Genomic DNA, 24,268 nt, shown 5'->3' with positions numbered 1-24,268 from the left:
TTCACCTGACCCTTAGAGACAGATGCGTGCACACCTACGCACACTCCCATGCACAGGCTCTTCCGAAGTCATGGCAACTTTATTGTCAGTGGGGGCAGGGTGGCGGGAGGGGACCTCAGTCATGATAGAGGCGCAGGAGGCAGCCACGGAGGGTGCCCATGTAGCGGTCCCAGAGGGCCTGGTGCCTGTAATGATAACAGTAACAGTGACGGCTGCCTTCTACTGAATCCCTACTGCTTCTGAGCACTGCTCTGAGAGCTTCCTGTGCCTAAGTGCCCCTTCACGCCTCATAATATTCTTATGATCGTTATCATCACCATCTCCAGGTTCTATGGGGGAAACGGAGACATGGAGAGCTTAAGGAACCTACCCAAGGTCAGATCACAGCTTCTAAGAGGTGGAGCCCACAGAGAGACTTCCACCCCTAGGACAGAACAGAGAACCCTGAGTCTGCAGGAGGGCTAGGCCCTGGCAGAAGGCTGGCTACGGCAAGGACAAGCTGGAAAGGAGGCCTGGGGTCTCTCACCGGAAACCATCCAGGGAGTGGACGGATGCCGAATACTGATTCAGGAAGAGCCGCACATCATTCAGTGGCCAGTGGTCAGAACGGCAGGGTTCCACAAACTGTGGGCCCAAGGAAACATCTAGGATTGGTACAGCCCAGGGACAGGCCAGGTTAGGGAATCAGAGGACGGCAAGCAGGACAGCTCACCTTCTCCACGAGGTCCACAAACAGGTCTCTGACATCCTTATTGTGGGTCAGCTTGGCGGCCACGTTCACCAGCCCCCGGGACAGGTTCTGTGGGGCAAGGAGCCTGGGAGTTCTGCCCTCTGTCCCAGAGCCTGGAGGCTGAGCCCAGAGGCTGGAGGAGGGGTAGGGCCCTTCCCAAATCTATCCACCTCCCTCAATCAAATAACTCCCCAATGTCTAGGAGCTGACTTTCCCCTCCCAGGTGGGTGGAAGGGGCGGCCGACTACCTGCCGGTCAATGTCCGGCATGAGCAGAGTTGCCCAATGGGGACAGTGCACTGAGGCCGACGATGCCCAAAGGACAGAGGCTGGGTTGGGCCACAGACCTTGAAGTTGGCTTCCATCTCAGAGAAGACACCAAGCTTCCCCCGGAGGGCAGTGCACACCAGGCTGTAGGGAGATAGGGTAAGCCCAGAGCCGCCTGGGCCCCCACTCGGGTCCCACCCTGTGGACTCCCCAGGGTCACCTCTTATGCAGGTCCAGGAGGTCTTTGTCAGCCACAAGCATCTTGAGCTCCTTCAAGTCTTGGAGAAACTCCTTGTCTAAATCCACATCCATGTCAGCCACCTGGGAGTCTGGAGGAGGCCCAGCAAGGGAGTTGGGGCAGGGGGTAAAAACCCCTCCAGGGACCTCCTGAGCCTTCCACACCCACCACCTCAGCGAACCCCACGAAGAGGAAGTGTCAGAAAGGTGGAGTGATTTGTCCCAGGCCGCAGAGAAGTAGCAGGCCCTTTGTCTGCAGACAAGGTGTGCATGGGGACACTGGACTGTGTCCAGAGGTGGCTGCGGTGGGGACACTGAAGAGAAAGGATGCCGGAGACTGGGGCCCGCAGGAGAAACTGCTGGTGGCGAGCCAGGCCCTGAGAAGGTGGGGAGGTATCTGGGCACCAAGGTCAGCGGGGGCCTCACCGACGGCTCCGAGGGTCCAGTTCTGGATCATGAGCTCAGCACAGAAGGCAAAGTCACCAAAGCTCAGATACTGCAGTTTTTTCTTCCCCGTCTCAAAGCGGTTGTTGGCAAAGAAGACAATGGCCGCATAGTCCCTGGAGGGAGGGGAGAGGGGGCCTGTCAGGGTTTGAGATTCCTTTTTAGCAAGCAGCTCCCACCTGCAGCACTGGCTGGGCATTGGAGTTCTGGCCTATCTCTGCCCCAACTCACTATGTGACAAGTTAAAGTCCCTTCTCCCTGGGCTTCCTCACCTGCCTAAAGAGAAAGTTTCAGCCCAGGTCTGCTAAGGGATACAGAGGGAGACCACGAGGGTGAATTGCGATTTACTGGGTACTCCCTAAGCCCCAGGGGTGGCACCATGGACTTCATATGTAGCATAGCTCACAACAACCCCACTGGTAAGTGGCCAGGCTGGGATTTGAAACCAGGCCAATCTGATCTAAAGCACAGACTAAAAGTAGGATAATCATCCCCAATACAGCCAGAAGATCAAGTGGGTTGGGGTGGGGAAGGTAGAGCCGCCTCATGGCCCAAGGAGAGTGTGCAGGAAGGGGAGACGGCTGGCTCCTTGCCCAGCCCCTCACCTGGCCAACCGGTCAGAAAGGAGAAAGTGTTGCTGAATGTTGTCCACCAGGGAGCCCCGCATTTCCTCCACCACCTTGAAGACTCGCTTAAAGTTGTCAAACTGTAGGGCAGTTAGGGGAGGAGGGAGGACTGGTCAGAGGCTGGTCACCCAATAAACCGATTGAACATCCCTCCCTCATCTGTCCATCTATCCAGTCAGCGGAGGCCGACACAGCCTGTGGTATTCTTCAGTAAACTATTAATTGTTAATACCTGTTGTCCATTCAACCACGTTGCCTTGGATAAATGTTTCCTCACTCCTACCTCTGAATTCCCCCTATTTTAGCATCATGCTCTCCAGTTCTCCAGGAGTTGTGCTGAAACTGACCCTCTTGGCTAAGGTCCAGGAAGTAAAAAAATGAACAAATGCTAAACTGCACAGAGGGAGCGAACAAGAGACACAGAGAAAAGATACTAAAGGCCAGAAGAAGGGTTACTTCTCCCTGTACCGCCAGAAAGGCTTGTGGAGGAGGCGGCATCTAATCCCCCTGCTTTGTACTTCAAGGGGGAGACAAGGCCAAGAATAGTACCCTGGAAGTAGGAGGAGCATGAGCAAGAAAGCCACCGGCTGGAAAAATGTAAGCCAAGAAGGGTTGGCAGGGACCAGATCACACGAGAGTAAGAAGGTCAAGGCCGAAGAGTATGGCCACTATCCAGGATGGAGTGGGAGCCAATTAAAGTTTATGAGGAGGGGAAAGCTACGCTCAGATCTGAGCTTCTGAAAGAATAGCTCCCGCAGAGTGTAGGAGATGGTTTGGAAGTTGCAAAAAGATGCGAGAGGAGACTGGGTAGGAAGCCCTTGCCACAACCAGAGGTGGGGAAGGAGAAAGGCGCTGGGGCAGTGACCAAACAGACGGAGTGAAGGGGCAGACTGGACATGGGATGTTGTGTTAGGGAGCGGTGGGGGGGGGGGGGGGGCAGTGCCCACTTGTCTCCGGCAGCTCTTGAGGGTGATGCCTGTTTTGGTGCTGATGTCATCCAGGTCTTTCTTGGTGCCCTTGGACAGCTTCTTGCCCAGGACCTCCCGCACAAAGGCCTCATCAAAGGCATAGTACCTGCGTGGAGGCAGAGGACACCACTGACTTTCCATATAGGAGGGGAAAGGGGGTCTGGCAGCGCCTAAGTGTGGCCCCTCCTGCTCACAACTTTCCATCCCGGCCCGGGCCTCAGTTGCGACTTGCAAAATAGGTCAGACTGGTGGGCGTCCCCACCTCTCGATGAGCAACGCCTGTCGGGACGGCGGGATCTGGAAGATGAGCTGGTGCAACAGCTTGGGCGGCGCGTGCAGCAGGCGCTCGAGCATGTGGAAAGTACGGTAGTGGTCCATGGTGTCACTCTGGAGCACCGCTGCCGTCGCGCCCGTCTGCTCCAAGATTCCCGAGCGCACCCTCAGGGACACCGCGTCGCTCACTAGGGAGTCGGAGCTAGCATTAGGACCGGCTCGGCCGAACCCACAGACCCTCCGGGGATCCCAGCTCCAACTCCCACACATCCCTTACTCTCTCCGCCCACCTCCCCATAGGACGCCCGAGTCCTGGCTCCGCCCCCTCTCCCAGCCCAAACAACCGCCCCTTCTGGGCCGCTCCGTAGACGGCCCCCCACACACCCGAGTAACCGTCCAGCCAGAGGCGATACACGTCCTCGTCGATGAGCGTCGTGTTCCCCACGAAGATATCCAGTTCGCTGGTCATGGCGACGCCCGGACCCGGGCGCGGCTGCAGCGCCCCGGCTGGAGCGAGCACTGCCCCGGGCCAGGCGCGCCGCCGGCGGGTTACTTCCGGGAACGCGGAGCTTCGTCTCCCGGCACCCGGAGCCAGAGAAGGACCACTTCCGGGACAGAGGGGGTGGGGGCAGAAGCGGCGAAGGAAGAGGAATGGCTCCTCCCCGCGGCGGGAGGGGCAATCTCAGGTCCCTTGTCCCCGCCCCCTGTCCTAACCCCCCCCCCCCCCCCCATCCTATCCTGGCCCAGTTTGCAGGAAGACGTTGGGAGTCGAGGCCAGCGGCCAGTCTCCCTTGCCCCTGTAACCTTCCCTCTCACTTCCTCCAGGCTTTTCTCCCACTTTCTCTGCCCTTTTCCGGGCCTCCCTATTTTGACCCGTATCCTAAATGTGGTGGTTTCACAGGTCTCTCTCCTAAATCTTTTCTGTGCAAAAAATAGGTCTGACCTGACTTCCAAGGGCCCTTACTGGGAGTCCCTCAGGGCAACCTGCCGATGAGCACCTCTTCCGGGCATGGGCCATTTCTTCCTATGGCTTTAAACCCCGCCCCCCCCCCGCCCCCTGCCCTCCTCACCACTGATGACCTCTCTTACTCTGCAGCTCAGAGCTCTGCCTGGAAGTCCACATCAGGAGGGCCGTCCATCCGCAGGTCTTTTCAGGCTGTCTGCCCCCTACAGGCCCCTCAAAAGCCAGACCGACCTTTTTCCAATCTGTTTCTGTCCTGCGTTCCTATCACAGTGAAGTCCCAACATTCACCCAGTTCTGATGCCACAAAACCTGAGCTTTCTCCCAGACTCATCTCTCCTCACATTTAGTTCTGCTGATTTGCCTCCTGAATATTTCTGGGATGCTTTGTCCTCTCCATCCCCACTGGCACTGTCCCAGTCCAGTCCTGCGTAGCTCTGTCTCTCCCATTGATACAGTGTTCTTACTAATCTCCCTGCCTACATACATCCTTTCCCCAGGGTCCATCCCACACAGAGCAGCCTGAATAATTTTTTTAGTGCGTATTATAGTTTAATTACTTTTTTTGAGAAGGAGGGAGTGCATGCGTGTGCAGGGGAGGGGCAGAGAGAGAGAGAGAGAGAGAGAGAGAATCTGAAGCAGGTCTCATGCTCAGCTTGTAGCCTGAGGCAAGGGTCAGTCTCATGACCCCCAGATCGTGACCTGAGCCGAAATCAAGAGTTAGATGCTTAACAGACTGAGCCACCCAGGTACCCCAATGCATACATATTTAAAATGTTAATCCCCCCCACCTAAAATCTTTACTGGCCTGTGGAAACACTCCAGCCAACTACCTTTGTTGCTTCTCTCCCTCACTTTATCACTTTCTCCACACACGTACCTTTCGAAAACATCGAGCTACTCTCACTGTTCCTGAAGCAGCTGGCCCCCAATGTCTTTCACCATGCTCTTCCCACTCCCTGAAGTAGCTCTATTTGGCAAAGGCCTATACTTCTTTCAAGGCCCCACAGATGATCACCTCTTTGAGAAAACCTTTTTTGGGGGGGTGGAGGTCCCTCAGACCATGCTCCTCTCCCGTTTGCTTCCTGTTTAACACAGCCTGTCTCCCCTGCTAGATTACAACCTGTTTGAGGACAGGATCAGACTCTTAGCCAAGTTTATTTCTGCACAGTTTCTGCACACAATAAAAGTTTATTGAACAAATGAATCCTTGTGTGTGCCTTCCCCCGAGGCAGGAAACCGGTCCATGAGAGGGTAGGCTGATCCGTGAGGCAGGCACATTTGGACTCAGGGTTCCCAAGAACTGGGAGCGATGTTCAGGGAGCCAAGACTCTCGAGTATGAACTAAGCCAGGCAAGATGGAAACGAGATCCTTCTGGGTTCCGTCGGGAGGTGGACACGAGAGTCGACGGCCCATGCCGGAGTCTTGGTTCCTGAGAAGGAGCCGCGAGGCCTAGGCTAGGGCTTGAGGAGGTTTGGAAGTGGGAGGTACAAAGCGCCTAGTTTGGGGGTGACTGTCGGGGAAGGTGGTGGCGCTGGGACCCAGTGTCCACGAGGGTCAGTCGTTCCGCGGTCCGGAAGGGGCAGAGAAGGGTCTCCCTCTCTCTCTCTGTCTATTCTGCGGTCAAGTCCCGCCCCTTTCCGGGGAGGCTTCCTGGATTGGCTGTCCTTCCTTTACGTCACACGACCCCGCCCCGGCGCGCGCCCCGCCGCGTGCCCACCCCTGGGCGGCTGGTGCAGCCTACGCTTGCCCGACCACAGCCTGCCGCCCGCGGAGCCGGAGCCCAAGCCCCAGCGCGCCGGGCTGGACGTGGGGCTCCTGGGCCGCGGCGGCGGGCAGGCGATGCTCCAGAGGCCTGAGCAGCCATGGAGGCCGAGGCGGGCGGCCTGGAGGAGCTGACGGACGAGGAGATGGCGGCGCTGGGCAAAGAGGAGCTGGTGCGGCGCCTGCGACGGGAGGAGGCGGCGCGCCTGGCGGCTCTGGTGCAGCGCGGCCGCCTCATGCAGGAGGTGAATCGGCAGTTGCAGGGTCACCTGGGCGAGATCCGCGAGCTCAAGCAGCTTAACCGGCGCTTACAGGCCGAAAACCGCGAGCTGCGCGACCTCTGCTGCTTCCTGGACTCGGAGCGCCAGCGCGGGCGGCGTGCCGCGCGCCAGTGGCAGCTCTTCGGGACCCAAGCATCCCGAGCGGTGCGCGAGGACTTGGGCGGTTGTTGGCAGAAGCTGGCCGAGCTGGAGGGCCGCCAGGAGGAGCTGCTGCGGGAGAACCTGGCGCTTAAGGAGCTCTGCCTGGCTCTGGGCGAGGAGTGGGGCCCCCGGAGCGGCCCCGGCGGCGCGGGGGGCTCAAGCGCCGGGCCGACACCCGAGCTCGCTTTGCCCCCCTGCGGGCCCCGCGACCTGGGCGATGGAAGCTCCAGCACGGGCAGCGTGGGTAGTCCCGACCAATTGCCCCTGGCCTGCTCCCCAGATGACTGAGGGCTCAGCTTCCTTCTTGTCGACGCCCGACCAGATTGCTTCCCAAAGCGCAGGGACTGCGGTGGACCTCGGGACCTAGACGCCGTCCCCCCTCGCACGACGGGCCGCTGGCATGGATTTGGAAACTCTGGCACTGAGGAGGGCCCCTTGCTCTCGCTGGTGTGGCGGCAGGGGAACTGGATGCTGGAGAGAAGGGACTTGCCGGGGACGGGGTGGGGGCTAATAAACTGGAACGGAAGCAGAGCCCTTGGCCTGGGCAGCGTCTCTTTGGGACTCGCCGTGGTGGGGACGCGGGCGGGGACGTTGAGACGGGGTACCATTCCCATCCGGAGGGGCTGCAGAACTAACGTGGCCGACCCTCGCTACCTCAAGCCTGGGACGGGATGTGGGACCGTGGTAAACCACTGGCTCCCCCCATCAGGCCTCGGAACAGGCCATATTCTGGCCCCTGAAGTGGCTCCAGCTCCCTTCCCGGCTCCTTCCTGTCCAAGACAATGGGGCAGGAAGCAGGTGTTGGGGGCCTAGAACCCACTCAGCGACCTCCCCTGAGGCTGGAAGGGGCATAAGAGCGCCCTCCTGTGGCACACGCAGGAGCGCTGTGGGCCCGCATCCGGAGGAAGACGATAATCCTTTGGCTTGCACCCAACAGCAGCACTCTGTTCCTCCTCTCAATGCTGGAGATGAGGCAGAGCAGATGTAACCTCTTTTGTCAGGTAAGACAATTGAGGTCTAGAAATATCAAATAGTTTGTCCAAAGTCATGCAGTAAGTCCGTGGAGCTGAGACTGGAGCCTAGGGCTTCTGATTTCAAACATTCTCCCTTTAGCCTCTGGGTTCAATGAGACCAGGCCAGAGCTTCAAGCCTTTTATTCCATTTTGGCAGGTTTGTATAAAAATACTCTCTGTAGGAAAATAAATAGCAGCTGCCTTCGTTGTGGAGGCTTGGATTCCCTGGAGCTAAAGTCTTCTCAGAGCTGGGGGCTGCAGGTCAGCTCATCACAGAAGCCTCTGACACCCTCCTGCCATTCAGGAGGGGCCAGCAGAATGCCCTGGTTCAATCACTTGGTGCTGCTGGCAGCGTGGGGCTGGGTGAGTTAGTGTTCTAGGCTGGTAGAGTATCACCTGTCAGAGTAGGATCGGGTGGATCACAGGAAGAGGGTGATGAAGACTGTAGGTGTGGTCTGGAGGGAGTTAGGGCTCTAGAGGACCTCTAGGGAGTCACAAAGTCCTTTGGGGCTGCCGGGAGTTCTCGCGAACAAATAGGAAATCTTTTGTCTCTGATTTAGTGCAAATTGCTAGAGAAGCCAGCTCTAGAAAAACCGTGGGCAGCGTTGGTGGCCCCAAGCTGGCTGTACTAGGAAGCAAAATATGCTCAGTCTCATCTGGAGGCATGGAGAAGAACCTGCTGGGCTTGGGCATGGGATACGGTCCAGACCAGCTGGACCAGTGGGTGGGAAGGCATTGGCTAGGGTGGCACCCGTGGGTAGGGATGCTAGTTTGCCTCATAAGGCAAGGAGGGTGGGAGAGCCCAGAGGGTCGGAGGATGGGTCCCCGCTGCTGCTGCTACTCCTGCGATGGGCTGAGGCACAGGGCTCAGGGGTGCTGGGGTAGGTGAAGACAGGGCTAGGGGTGAAAGGAGTCAGGGAGGGTGTGGTCATGAGCGTGGGGGTGTGCAATGCTTCAGGTTCAAGCACAGGCCCCGAGGAAAGAGAGATACATGGTACAGGGCGGGAGGGGGCTGGTGGTGGGCTGCTGGTGCCGCTGGTACCGCCTGTGTCGCCAGTGTCCCTCTCCGTGGCCCCCTCCGGGATTTTGCAGATGGGACGGTGGGCTTCGAGCACCAGCTCCAGACGCTCCTTCTGCTTCTGCAGCTCCTCAATCTCTCGCTGCAGACCAGATTTCTCGTCCTCCAGTTTGTCAGTCTCCTGTAGAGGGTTGGAAGAGGAGTTAGAAGAGGAGGGCGGAATACCGCGTAGCCTCGGGGAGGTGGTGGTAACTGGGGGGGGGGGGGGGGGGGGGGTTACGGGGCTGGGTCTCCAGCGAGTCTGGACTACAACTCCCATGAGGCCTTGGGAGAAATCCGGCACGACTCCCATCAGGCCCGGGAGCATTTTTTTTTTTTAGGAGATCGTTGGCCGAAGCTTTAACTCTTCTGCTCTGCTGGAGTGAGACGCGCTGTAACTAATTTTTAATCGCTTTTTCGTCATTGTTGTTTCCGAAGGGCTGCACCTCCGACGGGGTGCTGGGGGTGGGGGTGGGGGTGGGGGGGGAACTTCATACACCGGCGCCCCTGGGGCCGGGCAGGCTCGGGGGAGCCGCGCCCCTCTGAGGTTCGGTGGGCCCGGGCCTCGACTCCCTCCGCACCAGCCAGTGCTCACCGCCTGCAGGAAGTCGGTCAGTTCCTTCCTCCGGTTCCTGCACTTGGCCGCGGCCAGCTTATTCCTCTCGCGCCTCACTCGACGGCGCTCCTCCTCCTCCGGGCTGATCTGGGGTGGGGGTGGGGTCGGGGATGGGGTAAAAGGATCGATCAGTGAGGTAGACCCTGGGCCACTGGCTTGCCCGGCACTCGCCTCTTGAGGTGGCCCAGTGCTGGGACCCTAGCGGAGGACATAGCAGCGTGGGGCGCCCCCGGGCTGCGCTTCAGGGACCACTGCACGGCGACCCGTTCCCCGCATTCACGCTTTAGTAAATTTGAATTAATCACACTTCCTCCTCGCACCCAGCTTTTGCCTCCTCTGATTACCCTCTCAGAATGCTCCCCCCACACACGCACACACGCCACAAACCTTCAACCTCCTCCCCCATCTCTCAGGACTCCACTGAGATACCCCCGCCTCCAGGAAGCCTTCTCTCATTCCCTGGCCAGAAGTGGCCTTTCTTCCTCTGAGCCCCTGGGACCCAGCCTCTCTTTTTCGAAAGACCCTCATCCTTTTCAGTCTCTTGATAACCAAGCGTGCTCTTCCCCAGGGGCTGTAAGCACTAGGAGGGGTTAATGAGTGTTGCCGCTGAGTAAATTATTTATTGGGAGCCTATTACATACAAGCTAAGAGCTTCACACAGATTCTGAACCCAACTTCCCATGTAAGGAACTAAAGCCCGGAGACGATGAATAACTTGTTTATGGTCCCAGAGCTGAAATGAAAATCCACTCACTTTATTCAACATAAAGTTGAGAGGCCCACAGATGAAGACCACCTCCCCCAAAAGGGGAGCTTACAGCCCCAGTCTAGGAGGACTCAGGAACAAGGAGCCACCCTCAGGACCGGACTGAAGGAGGGAAGTCCAGCAGCCTGCCTCTGGGGCCCAGCACGGTCTTCTTCTCCAGTTGGTCACAAAGGGCAACCATGCTGTTTCTGGGAAAACCACCCTGTCTAATTGCACATCTTTCCCAAGATCCTGACCTCTCTCCTCATCTTCTACCTTGCTGTCAGGGCAAGCTCTTTAATGGGCCACTCCCTTCAAAGACCCTCTGTCTCTGGGGCGCCTGGGTGACTCATTCGGTTAAGGCGTCCAGCTTTGGCCCAGGTCAGGATCTCACAGTTCGTGAGTTCGAGCCCTCCATCCGGATCTCTGCTGTCAGCACAGAGCCCGCTTGGGATCCTCTCTTTCCCCACCCCTCTCTCTGCTCCTTACCCACTCATTCTCTCACAAATAATAAACAAACAAACAAACAAATAAATAACCCTCTCATTTATTTTGGTAAAGACTTTCTTAGCAGTGTAAAGGCAGGAACCCTGGTTGGGGAGCCGAGAGTTCCCAGCTCACTCTGCTTCAAGCCTCTGTTAGCTCTGGATGAGACAGTGTGGCTTGATGGTTAGGATCTGACTTTAGAATTGAAAAGACCTGTCTCATTACTCACTACTTGTGGGATTTGGGGCAAGTGACTACCTCTGTTGTGCCTTCATTTCCCTAGTGATAAATTGGAGAAAACCGGAGTGCATTCCCCAGAGGCTTTTTGTAAGGATTAAGTAGGATGGGGAACCTGAAACCCAGAGAGTAGCTGTAGAGAACCCTCTCTTTCCATTCTCTCCCCAGCTACACTGACTCATTAGCTCAGCCTCTCCATATACGTCAGCAGGTGGAGCCCCTCTACTGTCCACACACCTTTCCACACGTACCCCTTACACATTCTCACCTCTACCTCCATTCTTGCTCCTCCCTTCCTCTCCACCGGGAATGTCTTTTTCTTCGTCTCGACCCATGCAAATTCTACCCATCCTTCTACACTACTGTACCTCCACTTCCAGAAAGCTTTCCCTGATCTAGGGGTGACCTCTGCCCTCTGCTGGATCACCCCAGGGCCTCCTATCGCTTTCTGCCTTGGCCAATAGTCACCAGCGGCCCTACCCACCTGCCTAGTGTTCTTTTAAGGAAGAACTTGTCCTCTGCACCTCAGCAGCCCGGTAGGCATCAGAGCCAGCGCCACAATGCCTCTGCTACTTACCTGCTCACAGGGCCTGCGACGGACCCCTGGAGGTGGCCCTAGGGCCCTGATGACTCCTGGCCGGGGCTGGGGGGGGCTGTACTGGGGGTAGGCCAGGGGCCTGGGATAGCTGCTGCTGGGTCCCAGGAAGTGAGGCTGTACCATCCACTGCAGTTCCTGGCTGCCACTCACGGCATTGATGCTTGGCACGAGGTGGAACTTCTGAGGGGCGAGAAACGGAGGGGCCAAGGATGAGGTCTCTGCGGATTGAGGGGCTTCCGCTGGACAGAAACCACACTGCCATCTACCCTCGATGCAGCTGCCGGTTCTGGGAGCCCAGAAAGAGCACAACTGGGCAGCCAGAGAGACTAACTTGGCGATAAATCCCTGCTCACGAGCTGTGTGACTTGGGGCAGGTCTCGTAACCTTGCTGTGCCTTCATTTCCCCATCAGAACTAATACTTATAATAAAGTATGAATTCTAGGCACAGTCCCAACCACTTTACAAATGCTGAGTCATAATTTGCACAACAGCGTCTTCATTTTCAGACAGGAAAACAGTTGTCCACAGACACACAGCCGGCAAGTGGGAAGTGGAGTTTGGACCCAGGCAGTCAGGCTCTTAACTGCTCCTGTACCCTGCCTGAGTCTCATCTGCACAAAGGGGATAATTCCAGTTCCTATCTCCAAGGGTGGCTGTGAGAGTCAGATGAAAGAATGTGTGTGACAGCCTGGTAAGTGGCAGGTAGGTGCCCAATGAACAGGGGCTGTGGTGGGCAAGAACCACTACCCTGGGTTTAGGCTGACCCAGCTAGCTCCTTAGCTCAGCCACTTACTGGCCAAGACTCTGGGCAAGTCATGGAACTTCAATGTACATTAGTTTCCTTGTTTTGTTTTTTTAAATTAAAAAAAAAAAAACATTCATTTTTTTAAGAGTGAGAGACAGAGTGTGAGTGGGGGAGGGGCAGAGAAAGAGGGAGACACAGAATGCAAAGCAGGTTCCAGGCTCTGAGCTGTCAGCACAGAGCCCGACACGGGGCTCGAACTCATGAACTGTGAGATCATGACCTGAACTGAAGTCGGCTGCCTAACCGACTGAGCCACCTAGGTGCCCCTCCTTGTCTTTTAATATTGTCCTAGGTGAGGATTATGACATCTCCTTGATGCTAAGAAATGCCCTTTAGTAGCTCTGAAATCATAGTTCAATGGCAACTTTAGAAAAATTTAGTGGCACAAAATAATGGGTTTTTAAACCAATGAAATCTTAGATTCTGTGAAATACGGTAAATGAGGTAGAAACCGCTGTTCTGGCTGCACTGTTTGCTCTGCCTGTATTACCTGCCAAGATTTTCTTTCCGCCAGAAATCTGAGGAAGGGGTTGAGATGGGGGCTCAGTGTTTGGGGAGGAGAACTGGGTTCAAGCCCTGGGGCTGGGCTCTGGGTGTGGGTGCCCGGTCCTCCGGGAAGCGCGCCACAAGCCCAGGCAAGTCCAGACAGCGATGTCCCCGGCCCAGCTCTGCGGGCCCAGTGGCCCAGGGACCCCAGTTCCGGGACCGAGGTACCGCCGGCGGCATCTCTCTCTCCCGAGGTTGTCCGGGCCGGGGCCGCTCCGGGCCAGGAAGGGAGGGGCGCCCCGGGTGAGTCAGCCACCGTGACTCGGCCGCTGTGACTCGGCGGAACGGACGCCGAGCGACACGTGCGCGCTGCCCGCCGACAGGAAATGGGCACCTGCGGCCACCCATGTCCCCCCAGCCTGCAGCGGGCGCCGTTTGGTGCCGGGAGTCGAGGGGCGCGGGAGTTGTCCGCTGCATGACCCCGCGCACGTCCCGGCATCCCGCAGTCTCCATGGGGCCCCAGCTTGTAAAGGGGTCAAAAACCAGTCTCCCGGAGCCCGACGGATTCCACTGCGTCAAGAAGGGGATAGGGACTTGGCGACGGGGGAGAGAGGGACAGACAAACGGACAGACACACAGACGGTCACGGACAGTGCTGAGGATTCCCAGTCTGTCGGAGTTAGCCTGCCGGTGGATCCCGCCTCCCTCCTGTGTGGGAACATCTCGGCCTCCCAGGAATTTAGTCCGAGATGGTTCAGACCCTCTGATCCAGTCCGAGGTGGGACCAATCCCGGACTAAGGGGCGCCCTTCTGGCGCAGACAGGACAAAAGTAAGCGTGGACGGGAGAAAAGTTGGAAGGTAACAGAGACGGAGGGACAGATAGCAGACAGCGGAGGAAGAGGGGTGAGCGACAGAGGGGACGTCCGTAGATCTTTGTTGCGCCCACCGCGCGCGTTCCCCTGGGCTTGCGGGGGGGAAATGTGCCTCTAGACCGCGGAGAACGGGCAGGGCAGCATCCGCGGCCACGGCCACAGCCACAGCCACAGCCACGGCCCCAGATCCAGTCCCTACTCCCGTTCCCGGTCCCAATCCCAGAGTGTGCAGGAGCCGACCGCAGCGTCCCAGGCGCTGTCCACCCGGGATCCCCCAGCGTCGGGTCCCTCTCACCTGCTGGCCTGAAGTGGGGGGCTGCGCCGGGCCGCCGTACGCACCGCCGGCCCCGGAGCTCGGTCCGGGTTCCCCGAAGTCTCGGAACATGCCCTGGCTGGCTGCTCTGTGGGGTCCGCGTCGGCGGCTTCGGTTCTGACTCACTTGCTCCTCGCGGGAGTCTTTTCTTTTATGAATGAAAAGGGCTCGGGCTGAACCACTTCAGTTGGGAGGGGGGGGCGGGCGTTTCTCCGGCGCTGGACACCTCGGGGCTCCACCTCTCCAGACGCCCCGCCTTTTGCCAGCCCGCCCCGAACTTTTCGACACCTCCCACCGTCCGGTGGCCGCCTTTTCGTGCGGGGAAAGGGACGGACCTGGCGTCCCCCGCGGCAGCGGCGGGCCCGCCCTCTCTGACGTAGTTGCCCATACATGGTGCGGTTTCCTCGCCGCGCCCAGGTGGAGCCGAGGATTCCCCCGCGGATTGACGCACCTGCGAGCAGCTGGGCGCCCCGCCCCCCGGGGCCGCCGCCTCGGGCCCGCCGTCGCCCTCCCCGCCGCCCGCGCCGCGAAGCCCGGGCTGGCCTCAGTTTTTGCCTCCGTCAGATGGGGCGAAACCATCACCTAGCTGCCTTGCAGCGCGTGGGAGGTCGGGGTGAAGAATGAGAAAGGGGCCCGGAGACAGTAAAGGGGGTTATTCATGTGATTGTTGCTACGGGTTTACTTACCGGGTGCTTATTTCATGCCAGGGACCGTTGCTACTGCCTTCCCAGGCTTCACGGTGGTGGCCCGAGGCGCTTCTGCTGGCCTTGTTTTAAGGTTCAGGCACACTAAAAAGTGGATAAACGACAGAGCAGGGTTACCGAAAGGGCGATATACTTCAGACGCTTACAACGAGCAAGTTCGTGGTTTGAACTGCCCACAAAAACAATGCCATAGAATCGTGCCACAGGTAGGATCATTTCCGAAGTTAGAGCAAGTTTTAATTCAGAGCTTCTCTAAACGGCGAGAGGCTGCGGGGGGCCCCGGTTATCCAGTGGTCTGACAAATACCATCTTCTTTCATTTTTTAAATTTTTATTAAAAAATGTTTAATGTTTATTTGGTTTTGAGATAGAGAGAGACAGAGCATGCGCTGGGGAGGGGAAGAGAGGGAGACACAACCGGAAGCAGGGTCCTGGCTCCAAGCTGTCCGCACAGAGCCCAATGCGGAGCTCAAACCCATGAACCGTGAGATCATGACCTGAGCTTAAGTCGTAAACCCAACTGACTGAGCCATCCGGGCACCCCAGTGCCATCTTGTTTAAATACTATCACTGCTTGGGGCGTCTGGGTGGCTCAGTTTGTTAAGCAGTCGACTTCAGTCAGGTCATGATCTCGCGGTCCGTGAGTTCGAGCCCCGCGTCGGGCTCTGTGCTGACAGCTCAGAGCCTGGAGCCTGTTTCGGATTCTGTGTCTCCCTCTCTCTCTGAACTTCCCCCATTCATGCTCTGTCTCTCTCTGTCTCAAAAATGAATAAACATTAAAAAAAAAATAAATAAATACTATCACTGCTCTTTGGGAACTGCGTGGTCACCAGCCTTGTTTGGAGATCATGTCCAAGGTCTGTGTGAAGGTGAGGCCAGGGCCAGATTTCAACAACCAAAGGCCAGCAACCTTGGGGAGTAGGTACCATCAGCATCCCCATTTCACGTGTGGGGAAACTGAGGCCAACAGGTGTTGAAATGAAGTGGCGAGGGGCGCCGGGGTGTCTCAGTCCGTTGAGCGTTTGTCCGACTCTTGATTTCGGCTCAGGCCATGATCTCGTGGTTTGTGAGTTCAAGCCCCACACTGGGCTCTGCGCTAACAGTGCGGAGCCTGCTTGAAATTCTCTCTCTGCCCCTCCCCCGCTCGCTCACGCACACCTCTCTCTCTCTCTCTCAAAAAGAAATGAACATTTAAAACAAAAAAGAAATGAAGCTCTTAATATCACTGATCGAGTGGTTGACGCAGGTTGCCAAACCAGGGCTGTGGGAGCTCCAGGCTCAGACGAGCTCTCCCAAAGGCTCACGGACGCGTTTTCACGGGTGCAGAAGGTCTGTGCTGAGAGGACCACCCCAAAGCTTCTCTGTTTCCTCCCACTGTGCAGATGGGAAAACTAAGGCCTAGAGAGAGTAAGGGGCTACCAGTGTCACACAACTACAGAAAGACAGCTGGGCTCTCCTGCTGTCCACTGCTACCCCCATTTGATGCGCTCGAGTTTTGTTCTCAGGGAAGGAAGATTCCAGGGAAGCGGGTTCCTGGGCCGTCTTCCTTGGGCCAGGTGTCTGTGGGGGCACTCGGGACTCAGGGACAGAAGGCCAGCTTGGGTCTGGGCTTCCGGTGCCAGAGTTACCATTTTCTGTCTCCGTGACCCTGGGTGGGTCACTTCCCTGTGAGTCCCGGGCCCAGTGGGAACAACTGAGCCTCGTGCTGACCTCCTGGGGTTCCCGCAGGATCAAATGAGATCATAAATGTGAAAGTGCTTTGTGAGCTGTAACGTGCTGTGCACTCAGCCCGCTGCCTCTCCCTTGCCTTGTTCGACTCCATGCTTGTCCTTCTCTAAAAAGAAAAGAAACCAACATCGGTTCACCAGAATTAGAACTAGAGATGTGTAGGGTGGGGGAGGGGAGAGGGAGAGAGGTTTTTGAGGCAGTGTGATCCATGGACAAGAACACGCATGCTGGAATCAGACAACTCTGGGTCCTGGAGTTTGAATCCTGGAATTCTGGGTAGGCGGCTCGCCAGCCTAGGTGAGGCACACGATGTCTCGGCGCCTCTGTGCCCTCGTCTGTCAAATGGAAACGTAATGATAATTACAGCTCAGGGTTGTTAGAGAATAGAAATGAAATAATATCACACGTGTGGCACAGCATATAGTAAGAACTTGACCGGTAGCCAAAATAAATACACGTGTTAATAAAAAGCTCCGGAGGTGGGAGCCCTTGGGGTTCTGATCACACGCTAAGGCAATCGTGCAGGGCGCACGCGCTGACATGCGCACTCTTGGGCTGAGCCCAAGTTGGAGGGGTCAAGGTGCCGAAGGCGGCCAGGTGGTGGCACGTTCGAGGTTGACACAGGTCAGCCTTGACTGCATCCATGCATCCGCCTGATCCAGAAACACCGCCCTGTCCCACTCCCCCAGCATCCTGGGGCAGCGACTGAGCAGGGGCTCAGGTCTCAAATGTGTGCATGTGTGTGCGCGTATGTGTGTGATTACATGGTTCTGAAAGTCCCTTCCTGCTCTAACCGTTGGTGGAGCCACAAGGAGGCCCTTTCAGAGACAGGCACATTCCAAGCTCCTCAGTCACCAACTCCTGCTTCGTGGCTGCAGAAACGTTCCTGGCCCCTGACCTCACCAGCTCCCACCCAGGGAGGCCTGGCAAGAATCCCAAAGGGCCACTGTGATTGCAAGAGTCTGGGGGTCCAGAGGTCTGAGGAACCAGGGCATTGTCCCTTGGCAGCCTGTGTGAGCCTGCCTGGGTCACTTCCCTCTCTGAGCCCCGGAGAATGTCCACCTCCTGGGGCTGCAGGAAAGCAAGAAGAGGCGATCGATGGTGTGCTTTGCACCCAACACGTTCTGTCAGTGCCCCCAGGACACTGGAGGTGATGTTGATGCATTTCATTTTTTCACTCGCTTTTTTAAATCAAAGTTAATTTTTATTTATGTATTTATTCATTGATTTATTATTTATTTTTGAGAGACAGAGAGAGAGCGTGAGCGAGGGAGGGACAGTGATAGAGGGGGACACAGAATCCAAAGCAGGCTCCAGGCTCTGAGCTGTTAGCACAGAGACCGACACGGGGCTCGAACCCACAAGCTGTGACATCATGACCTGAGCCAAAGTCTGACACTGAATGGACTGAGCCACCCAGGTGCCTCAAAGTATTTATTTTTATTTTTATTTATTTTTTTTAATGTTTATTTATTTTTGAGACAGAGAGAGACAGAGCATGAACGGGGGAGGGTCAGAGAGAGAGAGGGAGACACAGAATCTGAAACAGGCTCCAGGCTCTGAGCTGTCAGCACAGAGCCCGACGCGGGGCTCGAACTCACCAACCGCGAGATCATGACCTGAGCTGAAGTCGGACACTTAACCGACTGAGCCACCCAGGCGCCCCTCAAAGTATTTATTTTTAAAAATGAGGTTGAAATTTACATAACATACAGTTCACCAATTTAACTTTTTTATTTTTTAAGAGACTGTAATTTTAAAATAAAAAAAATTAATGTTTATTTATTTTTGAGAGAGAGAGAGAGAAAGAGTGGAGGAGGGGCAGAGAGAGAGGGAGACAAAGAACCTGAAGCAGGCTCCAGGCTCTGAGCTGTCAGCACAGAGCCCGACCCGGGGCTCGAACCCACAAGCCGTGAGATCATGATCTGAGCCGAAGTCACATGCTTAACTGACTGAGCCACCCAGGTGCCCCTAATTTTTAAATTTTTTATATATTTTAATTTTTGTATATATTTGAGAAAGCACTGGTTTATTTTATTTTATTATTTCTTTTAATGTTTATTTATTTTTGAGAGAGAGAGACAGAGTGCGAGCAGGGGAGGGGCAGAGAGAGACGGAGACAGAAATGTGAAGCATGTTCCAGGCACTGATCTGCCAGCACAGAGCCCGACTCGGGCTCAAACTCAGGAACTGTGAGATCATGATCTGAGCCAAAGTCCAACACTTAACCAGCTGAGCCACCTAGACGCCCCAAGAATTTAATTTTTTTAAGTAATTTCTATACCCAACGTGGGTCTCTAACGCACAACCCTGAGATTCCAGGGCTGCACCCTCCACCGACTGAGCCAGCCAGGCGCCCCACAGTTAAACCATTTTAAAGTGTAGAGTTCAATAGAATTTTGTGAATTCACAATGTTGTGCAATCACTACTTCCCTCTAGTTTCCCAGACTTTTTTTCTTTTTTTTTTATTATCCCAGAATATCACCCCATTCCCATGAAGAAATCACTCCCAGTCCCATCTCCTGGGAACCACACCTTCTTTCTGTCTCTATGGATTTTCCCATTTTGCACATTTCATATATGTGGAATCCTGCAGTCCGTGGTCTTCTGTGTCTGGTTTCTTTTCACTTACCACGATGTTTTCCAGGCTCATTTGTGTTATAGCATGTACTGATACTCAGGTCCTTTTTACTGCTGAATAATATTCTATTGTATGGATATACCACAATTTATTTATTCATCAGTTGATGGACATTGGAATGTTTCTCAGACATTTGTGTACAAGTTTTTGTGTGGACATATATTTCTATTTATCTTGGGTATGTATCTAAGAGTAGAATTTCTGGGTATTATAGCAAGTCTCTATTTAACCTTGTGAGAAACTACCAGACTGTTTTTACAAAGTGGTTGTGCCATTTTACGTTCCTACTAGCAGTGTATAAGGGTTATAATTTCTCCACATCCTTTCCAGTGCTTATTATTTCTGTTTTTGAAATGAAAGACATCCTAGAGAGTGTGACGTGTTTTAATTTTCACTTCCTTAATAACTGGTCATGTTCCTTAATGATCAGTGAACTCTTTTCATGTGCTTGTTGGCTATTTGTATATATTTTGGGGACAAAATTCAAGTTCTTTGCCCGTTTTTAAAATTTTTTTTAATGTTTTACTTATTTTTCTCATTTATTTTTTTAAAGGAAATTTTTGTTTAATTTTTTTTAATGTTTATTTATTTTTGAGACAGAGACAGAGCATGAATGGGGGAGGGTCAGAGAGAGAGGGAGACACAGAATCTGAAGCTGGTTCCAGGCTCCGAGCTGTCAGCACAGAGCCCGACGCAGGGCTCGAACTCACAGATCACGAGACCATGACCTGAGCTGAAGTTGGACGCTCAGCCGACTGAGCCACCCAAGCGCCCCATTCTTCGCCCGTTTTTAATTGAGTTGATGTTTTGTGTGTGTGTGTGTGTGTGTGTGTGTGTGTGTGTGTGTGTGTGGTTGAATTATATGAGTTCTTTATATATTCTGGCTCCCAAACCCTTATCAAAGATAGGATTTGCAGATATCTTCTCCCATTCTGTAGGTTGTCGTTACCCCTTCTTCATAACGTCCTTTGCTGCACAAAAGATTTTAAAATTTTTATGAAGTCCAGTTTCTCGGGTTTTTTCTTTTGTTGCCCATTCTTCTAGCGTCAAATCTAAGAATCCACCGCCAAACTTCAGGTCATGGATGTTTACCCCTATGTTTTCTTCTGTTTTATAATTTTCATTCTTGTATTTAGTTTCTTGACTTAATTGAGGTTTAAGACACATCTAGTGAAGTGCATTGATCCAACATGTTCAGCTCAATGACTTGTTACATGTATGTAAACCCATGTAGCTACTGCGCTGATCCAGGACGTTTCTAGCAGCTCACAAGCTCCCTGTGTCCTTCTCAGTCACCACTCCCCACCCATGGGTGCCATTCTCCTGACTTCTTTCATCACTGATGATTTTTGCCTGTTCTTGACCTTGGTATAAATGGATATACCCTTCGGTGGCCAATTGCACTCATTTCCCCTGAATAAGCGCCCAAGTTCTGATTTTCTCCAACAGTCCTTCAAAGGGGTTGTGCCCTTTTACATGCCACCAGCAGTGGGTAAGAGTTCTGGCTGCCCCACAACTGGAGGTGACATTTTTTTTTTTTTTTTTAAATTTTTTTTTTCAACGTTTTTTATTTATTTTTGGGACAGAGAGAGACAGAGCATGAACGGGGGAGGGGCAGAGAGAGAGGGAGACACAGAATCGGAAACAGGCTCCAGGCTCCGAGCCATCAGCTCAGAGCCCGACGCGGGGCTCGAACTCACAGACCGCGAGATCGTGACCTGGCTGAAGTCGGACGCTTAACCGACTGCGCCACCCAGGCGCCCCATGGAGGTGACATTTTAGTTCGCTTCAACCGACATTTCTTTCCCTCGGTCCTGGTCCCATCCTCTCTCTCCTGGACGCTGTCCACGGCCGCTGGCTTGGCTCTTTCCTGTCCATTTCCCACCTGGCAGCCTGAGGGAATCTTTTAAATTCTGAGCATTTTGGGGCACCTGAGTGGCTCAGTTGGTGAAACATCCCACCCTGGATTTTGGCTCAGGTCATGATCTCACCGCCGTGAGATGGAGCTCCGCCATCCGTGCCGACAGCACGGAGCCTGCTTGGGATTCTCTTTCTCCCTCTCTCTCTCTCCCCCTCCCCTACTTGCCCTCTCTCTCTCTCTCTCTCTGTCTCTCAAAAATAAATAAACGTTAAAAAAATTTAAAACATGATCTTTATTTTTTACTTTGCCTTCTATTTTTAAATTTTTCATTGCCTTTCTTTTTCTACCAGGTAATGCATTAACATGCTTCAAGGTCCAGAAGCTGCACAAGGGTATACAGTGAAAACTACACTCCATAGTGTGACCAGTTTCTTGCGTATCTTTTTACCTAGAAGGTAGCCTGCGCTACGTCCTGTTTTCTCTTTGTTTTGTTGTGGTTTTTTTTTCTTATATCTTGGAGATCCTTCCACTGAGTACATGTGGCTCTGCTTCATAAGAAGAAAAATATCTGGGGTGCCTGGGTGGCTGAGTCGGTTTAAGTGTCCGACTCTTGATTTGGGCTCAGGTCATGATCTCACAGTGGTTTGTGAGTTCGAGCCCTGCGTAGGGCTCTGCACTGAGCCTGCTTGGGATTCTCTCTCTCTCCCCGCCTCCCTTGTTTGCACTCTGTCTCAAAATAAGTAAATAAACCTAAAACAAATACCTGCTTCGTTGAGGTATATTTAACATTCAATCCGATTTATGGGCCAGGTGTTCGACCATTTCACACACCTGTGAGCGACGTTCCAATCAAGTTACAGAACGTTTCCCTCCGCCCGGCAAGTTCCCTCCTGCCCTTTTGCGGTCAACCCAGGAAGTCACTCAGTCTCAGTTCTATTGCCATAGATCGGTTCTGCCCCTTCTGGAACTTCGCATCAGTGGAATCACACGGTGTGTGTTCTTTTGTGTCCGCCTTCCGTCTCTCACCATTATGTCTGTGAGACTCTTCCAGATGTGTGGAGCGCTAGTTCACTCCTTTTGATTGCTGAGTCCGATCCCATTGCACGATGGACCGGTTTCTATATCCATCCTCCTGAATTAACGGAACACAAAGTGGAATGGAGCCGGCTGTGGAGAAGGTAGGATGATCAAAGACTTGCTCTTGGCCCCAAGGCGCTCACAGCGCAGAGAGGTCGTCAGACACTGAAGAAAGCAGTAGGTCGCCGATGCTGGGGACAGGCGCGGCACCGGGGGCGCTACAGGAGCCCCCAGGAAGGAAGGATTCTTTCCCACTGGAGGAGGGCAGCCTTCCTGGCACAGGAGTATTTGAGGCGGGGGGAGACATTCCCGGGGTTGAAGTCGGTGGGTACAAAAGGCCTGGGGGTGGACGGAGTGAGGCCTCAGCCCCGGTCTTGCAATGTCAGGCCGAAGAGCTTGACTTGGGCTGGGGGACAAGGGAGCCCTGAGTGGCGTTTGAACAGGGAAGTAACCCGTGCTCAGTTTGCTGAGGCTGGAGTCTAGGGAAGAGGGAGACGAGTCCCTTGTGGGAAGGTCTTCTGGGCCCGGCCATCCAGGCTTTGGAGGTCCGGGGAGTCATATGGCGGGGCCTGGGCGAGGAAGAGGTTGAGGTGTGTGTGTGTGTGTGTGTGTGTGTGTGTGTGTGTTGGGGGGGGCGTTGCTGGGCTGCTGTTTCCAGGGCCTGGGTATCACTCTCTCCCCATTCCCCAGACGCCAATTGAGCATGCACAGGTGCCTGTCCTCTCTGCTGTCCTTTGAGGGTCATGCCACCCTGCTGCCATGGCAGTCCTGTCCCCATGAGGCAGGTGAGGACCCTGGGGCCCCAGAGAGGGAAAGGGGCTGGGTTAAGGGGGAATCGGGGACAAGGCCATCATCTCCCCACTCTTGTCCTGGGGTTCCCTTTCCCACCAGCCACCTCTCCAGCCCAGGGCATCCTGGGGAGCCTCAGAGACATGGCCGCAACCACAGTGCATCTCTGATCTGTGTGTGATGCAACCTCAGGCCAGTCCCTTTTCCTCTGGGAGCTTCAGTTTTCTCTTCTTACAGATGAGTGATTTACATACTGCGACCCCTGAAACCAGAAATGTCAGTGGAGGTCCACCTGGGGGAGGGGCACAGGGCAGACCCCTGGGCTCCTCTCCCTGCTCCAACCAGCACAGCTTGGAGAAGCAGCAGGGGATAACAACATGAGTTTTGGAGCCAGATGGCTTGGGTTCGAGTCCCAGCTCAGCCACTTTCTGACGGTGGGACCCGGGCCGTTCTCTTAACTCCTCTATGCCTCAGTCTCCTCATTTGTAAAAATGATATAACAATTGTCCCTGCTTCTCAGGGTTGTTGGAGGAGTAAATGAGACATGGCATGGGTGACACTTAGCGCAGGAGTGGTACAAGAAGAGCTCAGTAGGTGTTAGTGAGCATTTTCTTGCTGCGATATTTTGTGCCCTGTGGAACTTCCTCTGAATGGAGGGCATCAGGGGCTGTGCTGCCAGTGCCCAGGATGGCTCTGCCCACTCAGCCTCTCTCCTGACGTTTCTTGGAGCAGCTCCCGCTCTCTGTAGCCCGAAGCCCAGGGCAGTTAGGGCTCGTCACCCAGTTCTGGAGCCCTCCTTACCCTCCCAGACCTGAGGCTTACCCCCACCCCTGGGCTCTTGGGTGCCAGTTCCTGCTCTGGGCCAGGACGGGGATGAAACGCTCATCCTGGGATAAAAGGCTGGCGGGCCTGGGCTGGGCCAGTAAGCCACCCCACCCTCGCTGGGAGGTCCTCTGGGCACCCATGTAAACTGAGTCATGGGGGGCAAGGGGGTGACTCATGTAGCCTGTGAGTGGGAGCCAGATAGGGCAGAGCTTGCCTGCGGAGGGCCGCTGGCCATGCCTCATAACGTCACAACTCTCAGGGTCCCTCCAACACCGGCAGGACCCCAGCGTGCCTCGCCGAGGGACAGGGTCTGGAGGCTGGACTCCCAGTGAGCACGACCGTGTGTTCCTGTGCCTGTGTGTTCCTGTTTGAATGTGTGGCGTCGGGGAGTGAGGCTGGCAGACCGGAAACAGAGGCTGTGACTTGGGAGGAAAGGATTGGGGTTTGGAAAGGAGTCAAAGCCCTAGAGAGGACAATTTTGGCGGGAATGCTTCTCTGCCCTCTTCTGGCCTCTGGGGGTTTGGCTGATTTTTTTTTTTTTTTTTTTTTATTCTTGCGGGACTAGCTTTCTCTTTTTAGCCTGGGAGGAGCTAGGGCCCAGTGGGTAACATGTCTGTCCCGGGAGCCAGAGCTGCTCAGGGACGAGGGACACAGCTCCCTGCCACAGGGGTGTGTACAAGCACTTTGGGGAGTTGTGGAGGCTGCCAGAGCGTTTCTAGCC

At 54.9% G+C, this 24,268-nt stretch overlaps 3 protein-coding genes across 4 annotated transcripts; 1 reads left to right on the top strand and 2 right to left on the bottom strand.

Moving 5' to 3' along the window:
• Nucleotides 1–60: 60 nt before the first annotated feature.
• FIBP (FGF1 intracellular binding protein) lies at nt 61–4,131 on the bottom strand. 2 transcript variants are annotated; one of them, XM_060629558.3, is made up of 10 exons: nt 3,929–4,130; nt 3,534–3,732; nt 3,251–3,377; nt 2,283–2,383; nt 1,660–1,793; nt 1,217–1,325; nt 1,077–1,140; nt 713–799; nt 527–624; nt 61–185 (listed from the first exon to the last, which is right to left on the bottom strand). In XM_060629558.3, the coding sequence occupies exons 1-10, from the start codon at nt 4,011–4,013 to the stop codon at nt 116–118; spliced, it is 1,074 nt and encodes a 357-aa protein (XP_060485541.1). In that variant the 5' UTR covers nt 4,014–4,130; the 3' UTR covers nt 61–115. The 2 variants fall into 2 exon arrangements, with proteins under 2 accessions (XP_060485541.1, XP_078289822.1); XM_078433696.2 differs by lacking the exon at nt 61–185 and adding an exon at nt 207–329 and having other exon boundaries at nt 3,929–4,131.
• Nucleotides 4,132–6,174: 2,043 nt separating this feature from the next.
• CCDC85B (coiled-coil domain containing 85B) lies at nt 6,175–7,223 on the top strand. The gene has a single exon (XM_060629559.3). The coding sequence runs from the start codon at nt 6,372–6,374 to the stop codon at nt 6,978–6,980; it is 609 nt and encodes a 202-aa protein (XP_060485542.1). The 5' UTR covers nt 6,175–6,371; the 3' UTR covers nt 6,981–7,223.
• An 811-nt stretch (nt 7,224–8,034) lies between these two features.
• Nucleotides 8,035–14,089, bottom strand: FOSL1 (FOS like 1, AP-1 transcription factor subunit). The gene is made up of 4 exons (XM_078433698.2): nt 13,905–14,089; nt 11,424–11,624; nt 9,358–9,465; nt 8,035–8,904 (listed from the first exon to the last, which is right to left on the bottom strand). Exons 1-4 carry the CDS (start codon nt 13,992–13,994, stop codon nt 8,482–8,484), a joined length of 822 nt encoding a protein of 273 aa, XP_078289824.1. The 5' UTR covers nt 13,995–14,089; the 3' UTR covers nt 8,035–8,481.
• Nucleotides 14,090–24,268: the final 10,179 nt, after the last annotated feature.

The sequence above is a fragment of the Panthera onca genome, chromosome D1, assembly GCF_046562875.1.
Source record: "Panthera onca isolate mPanOnc1 chromosome D1, mPanOnc1 haplotype 2, whole genome shotgun sequence".
NCBI lineage: Eukaryota > Metazoa > Chordata > Mammalia > Carnivora > Felidae > Panthera > Panthera onca.
This window is presented reverse-complemented; position numbering and strand designations above follow the sequence as displayed.

What these genes read in the sequence shown, in the direction of transcription:
- FIBP (XM_060629558.3), bottom strand. Translation starts at nt 4,013, where the DNA reads ATGACCAGCGAACTGGATATCTTCGTGGGGAACACGACGCTCATCGAC. An exon ending in CTGGACCCTCGGAGCCGTCG is followed by an intron (nt 1,326 to 1,659) that starts GTGAGGCCCCCG and finishes GGCCTCCTCCAG; the next exon opens with ACTCCCAGGTGGCTGACATG. An exon ending in CTCCTGGACCTGCATAAGAG is followed by an intron (nt 1,141 to 1,216) that starts GTGACCCTGGGG and finishes ATCTCCCTACAG; the next exon opens with CCTGGTGTGCACTGCCCTCC.
- CCDC85B (XM_060629559.3), top strand. Translation starts at nt 6,372, where the DNA reads ATGGAGGCCGAGGCGGGCGGCCTGGAGGAGCTGACGGACGAGGAGATG.
- FOSL1 (XM_078433698.2), bottom strand. Translation starts at nt 13,994, where the DNA reads ATGTTCCGAGACTTCGGGGAACCCGGACCGAGCTCCGGGGCCGGCGGT. An exon ending in GTCGCAGGCCCTGTGAGCAG is followed by an intron (nt 9,466 to 11,423) that starts GTAAGTAGCAGA and finishes CCCCCACCCCAG; the next exon opens with ATCAGCCCGGAGGAGGAGGA. An exon ending in TGACCGACTTCCTGCAGGCG is followed by an intron (nt 8,905 to 9,357) that starts GTGAGCACTGGC and finishes AACCCTCTACAG; the next exon opens with GAGACTGACAAACTGGAGGA.